Source organism: Muscardinus avellanarius (genome assembly GCF_963383645.1).
Source record: "Muscardinus avellanarius genome assembly, chromosome: 14".
Lineage (NCBI taxonomy): Eukaryota > Metazoa > Chordata > Mammalia > Rodentia > Gliridae > Muscardinus > Muscardinus avellanarius.
In genome coordinates this window covers 77808952-77829992 of record NC_137800.1, presented here as the reverse complement: position 1 = coordinate 77829992, position 21041 = coordinate 77808952, and the positions used below count along the sequence as shown (strand labels likewise).

At 39.8% G+C, this 21041-nt stretch overlaps 1 protein-coding gene across 1 annotated transcript in view; it reads right to left on the bottom strand.

Annotated features, from left to right (window-relative positions):
* The window catches only part of CDKAL1 (CDKAL1 threonylcarbamoyladenosine tRNA methylthiotransferase), a gene marked incomplete at both ends in the record, with an annotated part of 604736 nt that overhangs the window by 137738 nt on the left and 445957 nt on the right, over positions 1-21041 (bottom strand). The window contains one exon of the mRNA XM_080710287.1: positions 9442-9622. Coding sequence (XP_080566413.1) covers positions 9442-9622 — 181 coding nt within the window. The remainder of the gene's footprint in view (positions 1-9441; positions 9623-21041) is intronic.

The window sequence follows — 21041 nt, the reverse complement described above, 5'->3', positions numbered from 1 at the left end:
AACAGAATGTCCACAGCACCAGGTGAGACGAAAGACACAGTCAATTTGGATTCCTCTGAATTTAGGCAATGTCCAAGGGTCCTTGCAAAATGTTCCAGCCTGCGGGTGTTCGCTCTGTGGGTCCAAAGTGAACGAAAAACTCATGACGTGGCCTTGTGTAGAGTGAGGACATTCCCTATAGAACATGGACTGACTGCTGTGCATGCAGCGAGCTAAGCCTAGTGCTTAGAGTTACTTAGTCCAAAATCTACGGTCTCAGGAATCAGTCACAACGATCCCTCTAATGCACTTGTTATTTCCAAAAATGGGCCCTCGCAGAATCTCCTGAAGGGGCTTCCTCATTACTTTGCTCCCTCTCCCCTTCCTTCTCGACAAGGCACCGAGAATAAGCTCTTAAAAACAAACCTGCGTTTATTTTATAAAAGCTGTGTGTGCATGTACCTCTGTCACCCTAAACTTCATCAAACTGTAGGATCACAATGCACCGATAACCAGAAATAGATTTAAGAATAAAATAAAAAAGAAACACATAAACACCATTACTTGGTAGCTCCCTCCCACCCTCAGGGCAGTTATTTGAAATGTCTTATAAGGCCCTATTAATCTAAGCCTTGCTTATAGCCCCTGACTCATTTAGCGAGAGCAGCCTAGCCCCGTATTTGTTCTCCATCCTACCAAAATGATACAAGAAGCAGTAAAATACCTTCCTGCCCTCCGTACGATGGATTTCATGGTCATGAACTGTCCCGCATTTTCTTTGGCCCAGGTCTGGCCATATGCCGCCCCCATTAACTGGGAGGCTTTCTCCTTCTCCCCACAGGCACCCCCACTTCTCTGGGTTGATAGCATCTCAGCCTTCAAAACTCAACCGTGCTGGGTGTGGTGGTGCACACGTGTAATCCCAGTACCTGGGAGGTTGAGACAGGGGGATCATAGGTTCCAGACTGGCTTTGGCAATTTAGCAAGACTCTACAACTTAGGGAGACCTGTTTCAAAACAAAAAATAAAAAATAAAAATAAAATCGGGCTAGGGGCGTAGCTCGGAAGTAGAATGCCTCTGGGTTCAATCCCCAGTACCCCCCAAAACAAACAAACCCTCAATTTCATAGCACCTTTGACCTCAGAATGTATTGATTTCCTGCTGTATCTGTGGTACGGTGCTAGGTGCACACGGATAGGAAGGCTGGTTCTTAAATTCCCTAAAACCTAGAGATACACTGACAATGACCAGACATTGTAACAAGTGATATGGTATATGTAAGGGCAGAGCCTTACTGAGAACATGGAGGAGGAGGATGAGGAGGAGAAGGAGGAGGAGGAGGAGGAGGAGGAGGAGGAGGAGGAGGAGGAGGAAGAAGAAGAGGAGAAGGAGGTCCTGCTGGTGTAACCAGGGAAGACTAAATAGAGGCTTAAATGATGAACACTGATCATCCAAATTCTCCTCCCCACCTGTCCCTTGTCCTGTGGCAGAGAAGATAAATAGCGAGATATGCTAGAGCTGCCAGTGGGCGGAGGATGTGGAGAGGAAGCTGTGGGCAGGGATGGGAGCAGTGTGACCTTGGGCAAGCTAATTCATGACTGGGAGCCTCAGTTTCCTGATATATGATATGACAACAACTGTGGTCCTTAGTTCAGAGAGCCCTCTGGGAGATTAGATAATGCATGTGGAGTGCGCAGAACAACTTCTGACACACACAGCTAAATAAATATTGATTCTATTGCTTCTGTTATGTCATTATTGTGATTGGGTCCAGACATCTTTGTGCCTGTAGGGTGGCATCTAGCTAAGTGCTCACAGACCTAGGAAGGACCAGGCATCATCTAGTGGTGTGGCAAACCCTGGGTAGAAAAGAGCTGAAAGACCAATCCCTTTACCTGGCCCCCAAAGCCAGAGTGCTCACTGATCAAAATACCCCCAGCTGGTGCTCAGCTGCCCATTCCTGCCTTAATACCAAGTTAGGTGTTTCCACTGAAAAATTTGAAGTGAAGCTGAAGGGATGAACCAACCTAGATTTTCAGCAGGGCATTTCATTCTAGAAGCTCTAGGGAAGAATCTGTTCTTGCTTCTCTGGCTTCCAGAGGCTGCCTGCCTGCTCTCGTTGTTGACCTCGTCTTCGGCCCTCCCAACACACCAGGCTCACCTCTGCCCCTACCCTCGTCTCCATCTACCTTCAACCTCCTTGTCTCCCCCTCTTATAAGGATCCTTGTGAGTACACCGAGCCACTGAGCACATCCAGGTAATTCATGGCGGTCCTATTCCAGTCTGGGGAGTTTTAAAGACGTATTCACCTTTCCACTACTGGATATGTATTCCAAGGGGGGGGGGGGACCAGGATGCCAAAGAGCTCAATCCATGGCACACCCACGTTTACAACAGCCTTATTTGCAATAGGCAAGATATGGAATCAACCTAGGAGTTCATCTATAGATAAATGGATAAGGAAAACTGGTATGTACACACACACACACACACACACACACACACACACACACACACACACACAATGTAATATTATGCGGTCATAAGAAAGAGTGAAATCCTGTCATTTGCAGCAACATGTATAGAAGTGGAAGACAATATGTTAAATAAGTCAGAAAAAGAAAGATAAATAGTGCATGTTCTTAATTATGTGTGGGTTAGGGTCTAAAACTGATCACATACATGAAGCGAGTGAAATAGTTGAGTGGAGGCTGGGAAGAAAGGGAGGCAGGGTGGAGAGAGGCTTGTCAGTGGGTAACCCAGATGCAGGCTGAATAGGAGGAATAACTTTCAGTATTCTATAGCATGGTGGGGGTAATTATGGTTGCCAACATTTAATCGTCCAATTCAAAATAGCTAGTAGAAACAATTCTGAATATCCCTAGCACAAAGAAATGATAAATGTTTGTGCTGATGAATATGTCAATTACTCCAATTAATCAATACACTGTATACATATATCTAAATATCACACTATACCCTATATATATGCATATTTGTTATTTATAAATTATGAATTTTAAATATTTTTTGTGTGTGTGCTACTGGGGACTGAACCTAGGGGCATTCTATCTCCAATCTATATCTTCCAAACTCTATTTTATTTTTATATTGAAACAAGGTCTCCTTAGGTTGATGAGAGTCTCACTAGTAGACTCTCCTCAAACTTATGATTCTCCTATCTCAGCCTCCCAAATACTAGGATTAAGAGGTGTACACTACCACGCCTAGCTAAAGGTTTTCTTTTTTTTAAAAAATGAGAAAACTGAATCACATCTGCAAAATCTTTTGTACTAAGTGATGTAACAGGGTCCTGTGTTTTAGAATTAATTAGGAGGGGCAAATCTTGGGGAAGGACATTACTCTGCCTTTCAGGGTCAGTTTCATATCTGTCACGTGAGCCCCCATAAACAACTGATTTAATAATTATGTCTTGGCATTCTTAGTCTACATTCAAGAAAAACTGACCAACTGAGTATACAAAGTTATGAGTCATAATAAATATAGGTAAAATGATCACCTAAAATAAAGTGCCTAAATTATTGTAGATTAAAACATGGCTTTAAATTACCAGGATAGAAAACCAAAACTACTAAACATTTCAACGGGCTTTGGAGATGTTAAATTAAATCCTTCTCTTACTAAATGAATATCATCTGCATAGAAGTCCCAGCAGGGCGGGAGGCCAGAGTGCCTCTCCGAGTCTCCTCTGGCTCATACTTCCTTAAGGTTGCCATGGAGTCATCATGGGAAGCGCTAAGTGATCTGCTGAAGTCCAGATCCAACAGTTATGATTGGGCCAATGACTCCACCAAGAGGGAAGGAAAAAATAGAGAAATAATGTGTTCAGAAAAGAAGGGCTTGAAAGAGCAACCAGAAGAGATCAAACACAAGTTCCTAAGAATGCCAAGACAGTCAACTGAACAGTATATCCAGAAAGGGATCCCCTAGGGGTGTGCTTAGGAATCAGTGAGAGTAAAGTACACTTACCAATCTAGAGTATAAATGTTCTTAAAACTATTTGTTCCTCACTTCCAAAGAAACACATTTCATTTGAAAATCTAACACTGTGTAAATAATGTAATTATGCTAAGCAGGCTAAAAGCACAGCATTCCTCCTATTAAGGTTTATTTTCTTTAAAATATTGAGTTGATTTTCTTTAAAATATTGAGTTGTTGAACTTAATTATGGATCATACTCAAAATGGAAACATTTAGAGAAAGTAACAGCTTTCTCCATGTTTTTCTAGTGTGTGTGTGTGTGTGTGTGTGTGTGTGTGTATGTGTGTGTGTGTGTGTGTGTGTGTATTGTGTCCTGGACTCAGAGGCAACAAGATGTAGGAGAGCCATTATATTCTTTATCCCACATCTAGGTAGCCACCACCTTGCCTTGGTTTCAACACATACAGCAAAAATGTAGTTATAGGAAAGTCTACCATGGGCAGCTTCAGCAAAGACACCTCTGACAACCCCAAAGATGTCTCTCAATGTTTCAAAGCACTCACACTTTTTTTTTTTTTTTTTGCGGGTCTGGGGATGGAGCCCAGGGGCATTCGACCTCCGAGCTACACCCCTTTACCCTATTTTTATTACTTATTTTGAAACCAGGTCTCGCTGAGTTGCAGAGGGCCTCACTAAGTAGCTGAGGCTGTCCGCGAACCACGATCCTCTGGCCTCAGCCTCCCGAATGCTGGGATCACAAACGTGCGCCACCACGCCGGGCTGCACTCACACTTTTGAAGGTGGAGGCAGGATGTTTCCACTGTGTCTTTCTGTTTTAAGGGTAAAAGTTCTAGAGACTTTAGGTAAGTGGATGCTGATTCTTTTACACTGACATGTACTTAGAGATGCTACTTTAATTCCAAGATGTAAAGCAACAAAGTAGGTGGATTTAACGTCACAGCTGAACCACCTCTCTTGACACCTAAAGGTATTTTTCTAAGTTGTATACTTTAAAATTTTCATCACAATTTTGTTGTTTTTCATCAAAATTTTCCAAAAAGGAAAGTCTGGAATTGATAGTTAAGGATCAAAAGATATTTTTAAACTTAAGTGACCTTTTTTAGGCAGACTAAGCGGCTCAGCTACAATTCAAAAAGAATATTGCAATTAAGATGAGTAGAGATTAATGAAGGAAGACTTAATAGAATACAAAATAGAATAGAAAATATAAACATGTAAATTTGACCTTTCATCTAAAAGTCTAAGGTCGCATTTGGCTTAGGTGATTTCACTATTACATTTCATATAAATACTCTTGCAAAAGCAAAGACAAAGCCAAATTTTCAACGATTCTGTTCATGAAAATACATTGCTTAATTTATTTTCATTGTGAAACTTAACAATGTTACACTCTTTTTGTTTTTAAAGAATGCAACGGAATACTGGCAAAGAATTTACCCCTTTTTACAAATGCAAAAATGATAAACCAATACTTTATCAATCTGATAAGTTTACATGATGAAGGAAGAGACATAATCTAGTTTATCAGAGCTCTACTACACTAAACAATGAAGCTTACTTATATTAATGTTGGCATTTACATTAAAGTAGTAGTGAAGAGAGGGGAGATTATATTAAAACTTACTGTCATTTATGAGAAAAGAACATATTTGGGGGGTTTCTTTTTAGCAAAACTAAAATATATTTAAGAAAAGAGTATAACTTCACTAAGTGTCATTGTAAAGGCAGAAGAGAAGCCACTGTCTGAATGTGACTGGTAACGTGCTCTTCTTCCAACAATGTAAGATTCTACTTCCGCTGCCGAATGTTTTTTCAGGGAAAGGGGAACAAGAAAGTGAGAAATAAACCAGATAGTCAACAACTATTACCTATTTTGTATCAGTGTTGCATTTTTAGTGAATTCTAGCTGTATAAGTGGTTTCATAAACTACTTGAGACAAAAAGAGTCAACAATTACAAACATTTGGTAGACTCTGGAGAAGCAAGAAAACTCAATTGTCCGTGATATATCTTCTCTTGGATGGCAGACTCTCAAAAGCTCATCATTAATGGCTCATTTTTTTAAACCTAAGCTTCTGAGAATTTTCTAAAGATTAAACTTTATGCACCATTTTTACTACCGCACAACTGTAGAGCTGAAGAGGAGTATCATGGATCGATCTATATTCCCTCCAGAAGGTTACTTTGAAGTCCTGATTCTAGCCCCTCCAAAGGTGTCCTTGTTTAGAAAAAAGGTTGTTTTGGATACAAGGAGTTAAGAAATGGTGGGTGGGGAGGCTAATCCCAAAGGGCCTTGTGTCCTTGTAGGAGACAGTCATGTGAAGACAGACACACAGAGACACCTCGTGACAGTGAAGGCAGTCAGGAGTCACGAAGCTGAAGCCAAGGAACACCAAGGCTTGCCAGCAAATGCCAGGCACTAGCCAGGAAGAGGCGAGGATTCCTCTGCAGGTTCAGAGGGACCAGGGGGCTGCCTTTGCACCTCCAGCTCCGGAAGTGTGAGAGAATCAATTTCTGTTGTTTTACGCTTCCTACTTTGTAGTCCGTTGCTACACTGGCCCAAGGAAAACAAATACAAAGAGGTTTAAGAAAGAGACAGCTGCATGAAGAGGTGAAGGATGATGGACAGTCGAATAATCCCAGCCCTCGAGGACAGAACAGTGGGACTGAGAACAACTGGATAAAACAGCTTCCCAGAAGGCCCCACGCAACCCTGAACTTCAGGTTATTGTTTGACACTCAAGTAGAGTGGAAAATTGTTAACTTTTCCAACAAGGGCTAAAAATTAAATAAAAGAATGAGAAAACAATCCACAGACTGGGAGAAAGTTTCACAAACACTTAGCTAAGAAAGGACAGTTATCCAAATGCTGAGAGACTTCTTCAAATTTATCACTAAGAACACGGACAGCATGACCAGAAACAGGAGAAAGACCCGCAGAGACACCTCACCAGAGAAAATACCCAGATAGAAAAAAAAAAAAAAAAAAAATTGAAAAGACACTCAATGTCATATGAACTGGGGGTAGAGCTCAGGGAGGGACACGTGATTAGAATGCGCAAGACTCTGGCTGTGATCTTTAGCACTAAAAAACAAAAAGCAAACGACAATAAAATCCCATCACACACTACCCCCGTGGCTCACATCCAAATCACAGAAAGCACCAAATGCCAACCAGGACGGGAAGCGACTGCGAATCTCGTGACCTGCAAAAGATTTGTGTCGATACTACAGATAGGTATTAGAGGGGCAGATAGGTACCCGACTTACAGGTAACTCTTAGAAGTCAGGAACAAATCTGAGCAATAAGCCACCAGATGAACGGGCCAAAGATCTGAACAGGCACCACATGGGAAAGGATATTTAAATAGCCAACAGACATCCTGTTGTCCTCAATACCACGGGTTAACAGGGAGATATAAAACCACAATTAGATCCCATTACATTCTCATCAGAATATAATGTGCCAACACTAAAAATTTAACAATGCCAAGTGCTGGCAATTAATGGTGCTTGTAGTGTTTTTATACACTGCTGTTGGGACAGTAAATGCGTTCATGAACTTGTGAAAACTGGAAGCTTTGAGTGAAGGAGATGAATTGCAGTTCCTATGATTGAGCAGCTCTACAGCTAGCCAAAGACACAGCAGCAACATTCACCCAGGTGGATAAAAACAAGAACGCTGACAACTGTACAGCTGCACTATTAGGACACTGAAAATACTTGCGTCTCCTTTCATAGACTCGGCACTTGGTATACATGTCTACTTGATTCTGCACTCCCTTCTAATTTCTTGGCCTGCCCTCTCCTCTGTTTTACTTTATGAAAGGTGTCACACATTTGTAGGTGAATAGTTTTCTCAGTCTCATCCTGCCACTAAGATGTCAGCCTCTTTACACTCTCTCTGTCCCTTCTCGTCTATGCTGGCAGTGTTCTGTTTGTTTTCTGAAAGGATTTTCTCAAGAATTTTGTGGGTCTTCCCTAGATTTCACAGGAATTTACAACATTAGATAAAAGTTCCAGCCACAAAATGTGTCAGTGTGTGTGTGTGTGTGTGTGTGTGTGTGTGTGTGTGTGTGTGTGTATTTGTGCATGTGTGGTACTAGGAATTAAACCCAGGGGCATTCTAGCTCTGAGGTACATCCCCAGCCCCTTTTAAGACATATTTATGCTGAGAGTTACTAACTTGCTGAGGCTGGCCTCGAAACCTGCAATCCTCTGTCTCAGCCTCCCAAGTATTGGGATTACAGGCATATAATACGCCAAATCATCCCTGAGCCCTCAGCAGCAGCGCCATTGTGTTGTCCGTGAGCAGTAGCACTGCTTCTCACTCACCATGCGGTGTGTTAGCTTTTCTGTGGCTGTGACAAAATAGCCAGGACAATCAACTTCTACGGAAAAAAGGTACCTATTGGCTCATGGTTTTATTTAGTTATTAAAAAGAATACGAAAGTTCCACTGAAAGAATTTCACATCCTCTTAAGGCTTACTTTATACCTGCCACATTCTAGAAACTAAATATTTGTTTTGATAGCATTAATTTCTAGGGCATTCTGGGAAACCGTTTGCCTTTATTGGATTTCAAAGGACTTCACATAAATCATGGGTTATATTCTAACACATCTATGAGCATGAATGAAAGAAAATAAACAGAGGCTCCTGTGACTACCACACATACCTGGGGTAGATAGACAGGCGGGCAGACTATTTAAGAGAAAAAACCCTGGGGCATCCAATAAATAACAAATTATGACAAGGGTTTCCCAACAGTAGGAAGCAGGGCGTGGTGGCACACACCTGTAATATCAGTACTTGGGAGGCTGAGACAGGAGAATTGCAAATTCAAGGACAGCTTCAGCAATGTAGTGAGATTCACAGTTATCTAGGTAGACCCTGTTTCTAAACAAAAAATAAAAAGGGCTGTGATTGTAACTCAGAGGCAGAGTGTCCCTGAGTTAAATCCCCTGCAAAACACACACACACACACACACACACACACACACACACACACACACACACACACACACAACAAAACAACAAGTAGGGAACTATGTAACTTTATATACACACCGATTTTTATTTTATTTAATTGTTTTTATTGCAGCGATGAGGATTGAACCCAAGGTCACGGGCATGCTAGGCAGGCGCTCTACCACTGACTTCTACACCCCAGCCCCTTCTCTTTTACAGATATTTAAAGGGTACTTATTTTGAAATCTCCATTTTACATTTACCTGCAGGCAAATCCTAGAAAGTAGTGAAATGTTCCTTATTTATCTCTTCCAAATAAGAAAAAGGTGCTATTTAGCTGTGTTTGATTCCCTTAGACCATCTAAGTCTTCCGTGACCCTTCCTCCCCATCCACGTCAACTTAAAAAATTCTCGCCCTATTTTATAACGCAAGGGTCAGAGCTCGAGCAAGTGGCGTTTGGAGACAACCCAGATGGGCCTTCCGAGCTGCTGGCACAAACCAGTACCTTACGAGAAAACATCTTACCACGTGGGCTGGGACTTGCTCCATCTTTGCAGCAGGCGTTCCTGGTCGAGGGTAGAACTGGTTAATGAAGAGGCTTGGGAATCTGTACTCTTCAACAAGTTTCACGGTTTCTTGAAAATCCTGATCTGTTTCTCCAGGAAAACCACAGATAATATCTGTAGCAATAGTGATTCCAGGAACTCTAGAAAATAACAAGACCAAAATATAAAAAGTTGACGACAGGCCATAATTATTCTATTTCCCTGACATTTTCAATACCATTGTATGTTTTTTTTTAATTACATTTTTATATTTAGGAAAGGGAAACTTGCAAATAGCTTTTAAGAGCCCCAACTACTACAAGTTTGTAATGAAAACCACTGGCCCCTGTCATCCTCAGAGACACCCATTTAAAAAAGCTTTTTAAGACGTTCCTTTGTTCTTTTATTTTGTATTTTAAAATAGATGCTTATTATTCTATTTTCAGATTTACTGGGTTTTGTTTAAGGCAACAATATTGACTGAGTTCTCTACGCTGGTAAATGAAGATTTAGCTCTTAAACTACTCTACCCCTACTCTCCCCAGTATAATCAGTACCTACTCTCCAGTTAAATTAATAGTGGTTCTGGTGGGATCGCTGCAAAAATATTGTTCATCTGGCACACCATCAAGTTTTTCTTTAGCATGTTTATTTTTCCTTAGAGTAACTGTCCCCCCCCTTTTTTTTTTAAAAAAAATAATTTGTTCAACATTTTATGTTCCTATGCTAATGTTTTCCAGAAGTTCCATCAAACCTATCAAAAACCAACACTATTTTCTGAACACCCAATTTATTCTAATTCACCAGTCCATTCTTTTCCTTTCTGGAAATTCCACTCTGGCGCTCTCTCCAGGTAAATGGTGCTTTTACAACTCGCTGGCTGGTGCCCCTGAGGGTTGCTCTTTGGTCTCCTTTTTTCAATCCCTTTTTCTTGGATCCTAACTCTTAAATTCCTGATTGACCCCATTATTCTGCTAGAGCATGGCTTCGGGGCCAGGATACTACTGTTGCTACTGAGTCTTAGTATGTCTGGACACGGCTAAAGCCTCACAGACGACTGATTGTACGAGTGTGCAAAGCACTCCAAGTTGAAAAAGATGATCCATCCGAATTATGCATTTGTTCCTTTTTATTTTTTAAATATATGGTTGTTGATGGCATATCCAGACTCACTGCAATGCTCCTTCCCCCTCTTCCTTCTTCTCCTTGCTGTTTGTATTATTATTGTGAGGTGCTGGGGATGGAACCCAAGACCTGCTCCAGGCCAGGCAAGCTGTGTACCACTGAGCCGGGCCCCAGCCCTCCCTTCGTTATAGGTGCCCCGCTGCTCTGATTTTATAGACTTTTAGGTTATTAACTTCATTCTGTTTTTTAATTTCATGATAATATGCCTGCAAACCACCCTGCAAGGTAAGATCTGCAGACTCATAGTCTTTCAGTGTAGGAAACTCTCATATTATTTTCTTTAATTACTTTTCTCCCTTTGGGATGCCTCTCCCTTGAATGTTGACTCTGGTGGGTGGATTCTCTGTTTTTCCCTCTTACTTTCCACACCTTAGCTTTTGTTTTACTTTCCTGAGAATTTCCTTGAGCATACCTTTGCATCTTTTACTTAAAAAATGGGTACTACAGTCTAAATTTCTCAGCGATCTTTCTCATGCTTCAGCCTTCCTTATCACAGCGCCCTGCTTTTGTTCTAAGAAGCACAACCTCTTTTCTGTCTGAAGGTATCAATTATTTCTGCTCCCTGCAATCCTATAGATGTCCTCCAGCTTCCCATACCTTGAACTCTCGTTCATGGTTGAGACCATCCTTCAGTGAATTCTTGCTGACCTCTTTTTTTTTTTTTTTTAAAGATTTAAAGAAGTTTATTAAAAGATAGAAATACAGAGGATAGGTACAGCTCCATACCAGACTGGCACGGAGGGGTGACTCGAATGAATACACCCTGCTGACCTCTTCTATATGAGAAGATTACCAAAATATTTTTATCACGCAGCGACAGGGTGGCGAGTCGCCTTGGTTCTCGATTGGCCCACATACTAGCATGTTGGGGATCATTTTTCTGTGGCCAGTTTGTTTCCCTGAAGTATGCTGCAATATCCTCTTGAATTTTAACAGTATCATAATAATAGTATGACAGCAACAACAACAACATTCAAAATTTCAATATTTTCTGAGAATATGAACAAAAAGAAAAAGATTTCAAACTCTACAATAAATGCCCACATTAATTTTCCTATCACTTATGTATAGTTCTTTACAGATGGATACCGATATTTGGGGCATAAGAGATGTACCAATGTGGAAAGCCAAATTACTGAGTTCTTAATATGAACTGTTTCATAAAAACAACAGCTTTCCACACTTGGTTTGCATACTCCTTTCATGCCTCCCTGAAAGAGGCATGACAATTTTATTCTAGAAAATAATTCATTCCTGATTTCTATTTTGTCTCATCAAGCTCTTAATTTGGCTGAGCTTTACTTAGAAAGATAAATTCCAAGAACTAGAAGTTTTCTCTGTGATAATAAACAGAAAAGAGATAATATCCAAATAAAATGAAAAAGTGCATTAAAATAAATTTTAAATTTTACCGTCATATAAACACATTCATTTTCTCCAAGGGTAATTTTCAAAATCACATTTGGAAAAACCATAAAAATCATATGCTTCTTCGGTAAGATGTAGATAAAAAGAATATTTCTCTAGACCAACTAAAGCATGTAGAACAAATTATGTAAATGCATTTTAATTACCTAGTTTTACACTTGCCTTTTAACTACTCCCGATCAAAAGAAACCCACAACTAAAAATAAAAGTAATAGATCATAGCAGATAATGACAGAAATCCTTCTCCCCGAGGAAATTAAAAATAAATTTTAGAAACTGCCTATGACATACTGCAGAAACAGAGACAATTAGTTATTGTCCTGATCTATGAATTGGAAGGAATTTGGCAAGACATTATGGGTATTCCCAAAGGAAAGTCCCTTACTGATTTTTCCCTGTCCTTCTTGATCCATTATGGTTGAGGCCAGTATTTTGCAACACCTGCTTGCTGTGGCCTTAAAGTTCAAGTGGTAAAGAAAAATCTTTAAAAGACTCATAATAAATATTCAGGAAGAGAAGTTTCAATACATGGGTGTATTTGACAAGTGAAATAAAAATGGAGAGACAGGCTACTATCTATGACTTAGTGACTTACACTGATCAATGTTTAAAAGCAGAAGTGGTTTAACTGGTTTCAAAATATAAGGGAATATAAGCTGATGACTTATTAAATGTTTTAAAGTAGAGACTGCATTTTAACGTTAGGTGAGGCTCAGCTATACATTAGTTTTATGTATGCAAATGATGCTACTAACATTCTTGAAAATCATTTGGCCCCTTAGGTAAGCAGATAAAAATCTCATCTATATTATCAATTTGCCTACCAAATAATCCTCCTCTGAATGGGAAAATCAAAATGTTTGAAGTGGGAGAAATTCTAACTTAATATCATATAATTTAAGCAGCTAACAAGAAATTACAAGGGGTATAAAGCAGAACGTTAATCCAAATAATAAAGATGGTAATTCTGGACTGTTTTTGAGATGCTATGAATTTTCAAAACACTAAAATTTTTTAAATTATAATTTCCACAAATTCATTGAAACTAACTTTATGTAATCACAGAAGTAATATATGTTCATAAATTTAAAAAAACATTTTATATTTATGTCTTTATAGCTTTTGAGAAAAATTCTCAAAGATGAAAATAAAATGTGATCTCAACTGAACATGGTGGCGCATGCTTGTAATCCCAGCATTTGGGAGGCTGAGACAGAAGGATCGTGGTTCGTGCACAGCCGCAGCTACTTATAGAGGCCCTCTGCAGCTTAATGAGACCCTGTTTCAAAATAAAGAATTAAAAAAAAAATAGGGCCAGAAGTGTAGCTCAGAGGTAGAATGCCCTTGGGTTCAATCCTCAGTACCAAACAAAAAATAAGTAAATAAAACAAACACACAAATAAGAAACAATACAGCCCAATAGGTGACTTCTATCACAATAGGTGAATTCTATCAAACATTTAGGAAAGAATAAAATTAATTCACAAGAATAAAATTAATTCTACAAAAATGATTAAGATAAACTAGAAAGAAAAGCATTTACGAGTAGTCTAGCATTACCATATAAAGTGATTAGAAATAACTTTAGACTAGTATCGCTCATGAACACAGAGAAAAAAATTCTTATCAAAATATAGCAAACTGAGCCCAGAAACAAAGAAAAAGGACTGCATGTCATGGCTGCATTTTTAACATACAATTGATCTGACATGCAAATAACAAATACCAATTAATGTAATAAAGCACACTAAAGAAATAAAGAATTAAAAAGAGAAAGCTCTCCCAATGATCTCAATAGATGCAGAAAACTCAGAGGATAAATCAAACATCCATGAACAACCTTCTGCTAATAAATTTATTTGTGAAAGGCTGGCTGCTTTGCTACTGAGACCATGACCAGGCAAGCTTTTCTGTCCTCACCTCTTCAATTCAACCTGTCACTGGAGGTTCAGTCCAGTGCAGAAGGGCAGGGAACAGACAGGAGAGGTGTTTATGTTGAAAAGAAGTGAACTCCGTGTTTGCAGGTGATAGGATCTCCCGTGTAGAAAACCTAAGGAAACTTGATGAACCTATGAGGATGAGTCAGGGTAGCAAGCAGCAGAGGAAGAGCTCAACATGCAAAAATCAACCTAAGTTTTTTAATAATGAGTAATCTAAAAGTGAGATAAAAAGAGCATGAACGTACCACAAAGATACTTAGGAATAAATCTGAGAAGGAGAAATAAAAGTGCTGTACACTAAAAAGAAAAGAAAAATTTGCTAAGGACCCAGGTGTGTTAGGGCATGCCTGTGATCTCAGCATTTAGGAGGCTAAGACAGGAGGCTCAATAGTTCAAGGCCAGCCTCAGTAACTCAGGGAGACCCAGTGTAAAAATAGAAAATTAAAAGGGTTGGGGTTGGAGCTCAGAGGTAGAATGGCCCTGGGTTCAGTCCCCAGTACTCCCCAAACATTGCTGAGAAAAATTAAATGGAAAAAAATACAATATTTTCATTAATGGAAAAATTCAAGTCCCTTTAAATTCTTTTATAAATTTAATATTACTACTATAAAAATATCAGCATATTTTCCTGCAGAAATCAACAAGCTAATCCCCAAATTTGTGTAAATATGCATGAGACTTCAGAATACTGAAAATAATTTTTTTTTTTTTTTGGTGGTACTGGGGTTCCTGGAAACCCTTCTACCTCAAGGTTACACTCCCAGACCTATTTTATATTTTTTATTTGAAAACAGGGTCTCTTAAGCTAGCGAGGCTGGCTTCGAACCAGCACGATCCTCCTGTCTCCGCCTCCCAAGTGCGGAGATTACAAGCGTGCACCACCACGACCAGCGAAAATAATTTTTAAAAACAAAAAATGATGAAATGAATAAACCTGATTTAAAGACTTATAATAAAACTACAGTTATCAATGCAGTGTGGTATCAGCATAAAGCCAGATCAAATGAACAACAGAGCCCAAAAGCACATCTGTATATTACTGATATAGTTAATCAGGTTTTTTTTTTGGGGGGGGGCAGTACTAGGGATGGAACCCAGGGGCATTCTACCTCTGAGCTACACCCTCAGTCCTATTTTTTCTTCTTTATTTTGAAACAGGGTCACACTGAGTTGCAAAGAGCCTCACTAAGTAGCTGAGACTGTCCATGAACTGCAATCTTCCTATCTCAGCCTCCCAAATGCTGAGATTTCAAGTGTGTGCCATCATGCCCGGCTTAATTAGCTTTTTTTTTTTTTTTTTTTGGTGGTGGTGGTACTGGGGTTCCTGGAAGCCCTTCTACCTCCGGGCTATACTCCCAGACCTATTTTTATACTTTTCTTAATTTGGAAACAGGGTCTCTTAAGCTAGCACAGCTGGCTTCGAACCTGCCCAATCCTCCTGTCTCCGCCTCCCAAGCTCGGGGATTACAAGCGTGCGCCACCAGCCCCGGCTTAATTATTTTATTAATTATTTTTTGCAGTACTGGGGATGGAACCCAGGGGCATTCTACCTCCAAGCTACACCCCCAGCCCTGTATTTTATTCTTTATTTTGAAACAGGGTCTCACTGAGTTGTAAATGGCTTCACTAAGTAGCTGAGGCTGTCCTCGAAACCTGATCCTGCTGTCTCAGCCTCCCCAATGCTGGAATTACAAGTGTGCGCCACCATGCCTGTCAAGTTACTTAGTTTTTAAGAGAGTTACCAAGGCAGTGCAAGGAAGGCAGAAGAAAAAAGTGTTTTCAATAAATGGTGCTAGAACAAATGGATACCCTACGTACCTCCCCAAAATTATTAGATTCTCACCTTACCAAAAAAAATTCAATATGTATCATACACCTACATGTAAGAGCTAGAATCATTAAACTTCTAGAAGAAAATTGGTAAAAAAAATCTTTATGGCCTCAGTTTAGGTGAAACCTTTTTATAATATCAATGCCAAAAACACAACTCCAAAGAGAAAATCTAATAAACAGATTAATTTGAGTTATTGAAAAGACACCATTAAAAAAATTTAAGAAGACAAGCTGGGTGCAGTGGTACAACTGCCATCCTAGTACTTGGGAGGCTGAGAAAGGAGGATTGTAGGTTCAAGGTGGCCTCAGCAATTTAGCCAGACCCTGTTTTAAAATAAAAATAAAGGGGTAAAGTTGTAGCTCAGAGGTAGAATGCCCCTGGGTTCAATTCCTCGTTTAAAAAAAAATGCCATAAAGAGACTTTTTTTGCCAAAATATATTCAGAAATCCTACAGTTCATTAATAAGACAAGTAATAGAATCATGGAATTGGCAAATGATTTTTTACCAAGAGTTCACTAAAGAAGGTATTTGAATAGCTAATTAGCACTACTGCAGTTCACACATAGGAAATCCACATCCACAACTCTTATCCATGGTAGGTGGATATTTATCATGGTGCAACCATTTTGGAAGACATTTTCTTCAAGTTAAAAATAACAGGCACGCCGGGTGTGGTGGCGCACGCTTGTAATCCCCGCGCTTGGGAGGCGGAGACAGGAGGATCGCGCAGGTTCGAAGCCAGCCACATGCGCTGGCTTAGGAGACCCTGTTTCCAAATAAAAATGTAAAAATAGGTCTGGGAGTGAAGCCCGGAGGTAGACGGGCTTCCAGGAACCCCAGTACCACAAACACACAAAAAAATCCCCCCCAAAACCAGGCACTTGTGGCCCAGCAATTCCTAGCTATCTACCCATGAGAAATGGCAAACCTATGGCCACACGGAGACTTGCATGTGCATTTTCATAGCTGCGTTCTTCAGAATAGCCCCACACTGGAGACGGTCCAAGCAGCCATCAACTGTTGAAGGGATAAACCAATCGTGGCACATCCATACGACGGAAACGTACTTACAAATCATAGAGAACCATCCACCACTGCATGTGCCAACATGGACCAATCTCAAAAACATTCTGAAGTCAGAGAAGAAAGACATGAAGGAGTGTGGATATGGTCCCATTTATATGAAAACTTTAAAAGAAGCAAAGTTTATAGGAGATGGGGTCGCCTGGCCCAGGGAGTGAGAGCAGGACTAAAAGGCAAACTGACATCAAGAAACCCTTTGAAGATGGGGATCTCATAAAAACAGAAAGGAGACTAGTAGAGCAGAGAAAGGGGACTGGGGGAGGAGGCAGGGGGTTGGGGGAGGTACTGGGAATGAAACTGACCAGGTTGTGTGTGTACAAATATGGAACAACAAATCCCTCTATTATACATAACTATAATGCATCAGAATGGAAAATTATACACTATCAAAAAAGAGAAAATTATGGATATAATAAAAGTATTCTAAAAGTGAATTGTGATGATAGGTGGACCACTGTACACATTTAGAAAAATCTTCAAATTACACATTTACATCAGGAACATAAACGCTTACATTAACATCTTATGTTGTAATTAATTAATTAATTTATTTATTTATTTTTGTGTGGTACTGGGGGGGGTGGAACCCAGGGGCTTTTTACCCCCGGGCTATACTCCCAGAACTATTTGATAATTTATTTGGAAACAGGGTCTCACTAAGTTGCTGAGAGCTTCACTCAGTAGCTGAGGCTGGCTTTCAACCTGTGCGATCCTCCTGTCTCAGCCTCCCAAGCGCGGGGATTACAAGTGTGCGCCACCATGCCTGGCGACATCTTATGTTATGTAAATGATATCCAGGAGCCAGACCTGGTGGCGCATGTTTGAAATCCCAGCATTTGGGAGGCTGAGACATGAGGCACATGGTTCGAGGACAGCCTCAGCTACTTAGTGAGGCCTTTTGCAACTCAGTGAGATCCTGTTTCGAAATAAAGAGTTAAAAATAGGGCTGGGGGTGTCCCTTGGAGGTAGAATGCCCCTAGGTTCCATCCCCAGTACTGCAAAAATAAAAAAACAAATAAATGATATCCATGACACTTACTTTAACATTTTTTATTTAAATGATAATCATGATAATTCTGTTAAAAGTGTGGCGCGGGGGGGGGCTTTCTGAAGATAGAAAAGAGGAATCCTCCATAACATATTTTTCTAAGAAGTCATAATTATTTTTTTTGGCGGTACTAGAGATTTTGGTATACTGAACATTCTACCTGTAAATTATACCCCAGACTTAATTTTTTTTTTTTTAATTTGAAACAGGACCTTGCTGGGTTGTTGAGAGTCTCACTAAGTTGCAGACCTTAAGTCTGTGATCCTCCTGTCTCAGCCTCCCAGGTACTAGAATTACAGGCGCGTGCCACCACATCTGGCTAATACAATCTTCTCAAAGGGTTGATTCTATTTCAGTCTCTTTGATTCAGAGAAGTAAATTCCCCATAGCCGGGACCCCAGAACCTGCTTCAGGAGTGCCCTTCTGTGAAGCATTAGTCTCCACTCAAGGCAGTCTGTCCCCTTCCTCAGCTGTGGCCCTGATGTGCTCGCCGCACTGGGGCCTTATGAGCACTGTCTGATCCTCAGACCACAGAAAACAAAACTATTAGTAACAATATTTTTGTATAGCAGTTTATTGCAAGAAAACAGAACCTGCTTGTATTTTTGGAATTGCATTTTAAAGAGAAGGCAACTGAGGTCCAGAGAGGGGAAGTGATAGACAAAAGGTCACCAGGCTCCTGCTGATGGAATCAAAATTCAGACCCCAACTTTCCAACCCGACAGGCGGCCCCTCCCCAACCTGCCCGTAACACACGGGCGATTTTAGAGTGACAAGGTTACTGGCTAAGGTTGTTCTTCCTAAGACAATCCCTCATCAAGAGGTCGATACAGTTGTTCCTGCTGTAGGTGGCTCAGAGACAGGAGGAGGTAAAAATGCCAGAAAAATAAACGAGAGCCCTTCTTCTCCCAAAGGCAGAAGAGCACACAGCCCGTTCTAGAATGTTGTGGGGACCCAGAGAAGCAATGCACAGGAAACACTTTGAACAGCAGCAGGCACACAGTAGGTGCACAACAGATGTCACCTCACTTTTTTATTCCCTGAGAGACTATGGAATAATGCTCCAAGCCTGAACACTTCCCCACTTAGGGTCCATGTTTCTGCTCCCATTTCTTCCAGGCCCCACAGAGAAGGATTGGGAAATTATAAAAGGATGCCAGCGTGGTGGGGCACGCCTGAAGTCCCGACAACTTTCAAGGCTGAGGCAGGAGATTTACAAGTTAGAGGCCAGCTTTGGCAAGTCAGTGAGACCCTGTTTCAAATTTAAAAATAATAATAATAAAATAGGGCTGGGGGTAAAGCTCGGAGGTAGAATGCCCCTGTATTCCATCTCTAGTGAAACACACACACACACACACACACACACACACACACACACAAAAAAAAAAAAAAAAAAACATAATAAAAAACTGACAACAAAACAACAGTGGAAAAAAGAGGGCTTGAGGATACAGTACTGTGGTCAAGCCCCTTGAGTTCAGTCCCCAGTACCTTAAAAATAAATAAATGAACCAAGTTATAGAAGATGTATATAATCAGAATATGAAAGATACTTACACTGGTATTTGGTGAGCTGGCTTATAGGTAAAGTATAAAAAAAAATTTAAATGCCCAGATCTGAATAATATTCTGGCTGCAATAAACTCTGACATATTCCTAAGATATCTAATAAAGAAACATAGTAGCCTTTTGTTTCGGAAAGTTTATTATAAGTGATTGCACTAATTTAAAAGGTCAATGCATTTTGAAAAGTAAAAAAAAATCTTAGCTCAAACTCTTAAAAAGTGATCAAGTTAAAGAGCACTTCTGTATACAATTTTCTCTTTGGAAAGTTGTTCAAATTAATTTTCTTCCTTCCTTCTAACCCATTCACTGGTAAAGGATTTAAAATTACTTTCCTCCTGTTAAGAGAGAATGGTGTGTATGGGAAGGATGATACTTCAGCTGGGTATCATAACAGATGAAGACTGAAGGCATGCAAAGTAAATAAAGCACCCGTTAACACTAATATTTTAAAAAATTCCACTCTAAAGTTGATTTACTTCCTATCTGGGCCATCTAAAATAGCTCACAAAATTGTATATGTACTTTTCTGAGAAAAGTATTCATAGTATACTTGTTTTTGTTTTTGTTTTGCGGGTCTGGGGATGGAACCCAGGGGCATTTGACCTCCGAGCTATACCCCTTACCCTATTTTTTATTGTTTATTTTGAAACAGGGCCTCACTAAGTATAGCTGAGGTTGTCCACGAACCGTGATCCTCCGGTCTCAGCCTCCCAAATGCTGCGATTACAAGTGTGCGCCACCACGCCCGGCTCATAGTATACTTCTGATTCTTAAAAGTTTTTTTGTCCCAAATAAGATTAGTAAACATTTCTGTGAATGTTTTTGGATCAACCAAAAAATATTTAGGAAAATGGATTAAAAGGTAATGGGTAATGTCAAAACTTAATGACAAGTGAAATATTTGATTAATCTGAGTTGAAATAATCATTCCTGAAATAGTAGACTTAGTAGAATGTATATATTGAGTTGTATGATATTACTTCTTTGGGTATGCAAATAAAAATGATCAGATATTGTTAATTTCGTGTAGTCTAATGTAAGAGAAAGTCACTAAGGTAAAATATATCCTTATTCTATCCATTATGTTATTTCAAAGATGACGGAAACTGGTGTTATCCAGTTTTCTAATATCTATATAACTAATGTCATATAATAAGCATCTTATTAGAAATACTAGCACAGTTTCTGATAGTATGGTAATCAAAACTGCCAAATTCACTAATGTTCATATTCTGCTACTTTAATGAGACCACACTTACAAAGAACACAATCTATTAAGAAACTGTAATAACATAAATATAATGAAACCCAACCTTATTTGTACAGAAACTAAACACAACAGAAATATAGACATACAAGTGTGACTCTGTGACAGAAGAATACACGCAACCACCCCCCCCCCCATTAGAGAGTTTAAACATACTTGTTTAAAAAACCTATTTACAAAGGGCAGGTAGAATATAAATGCTAAAAAATAATATATTACTCATAATAT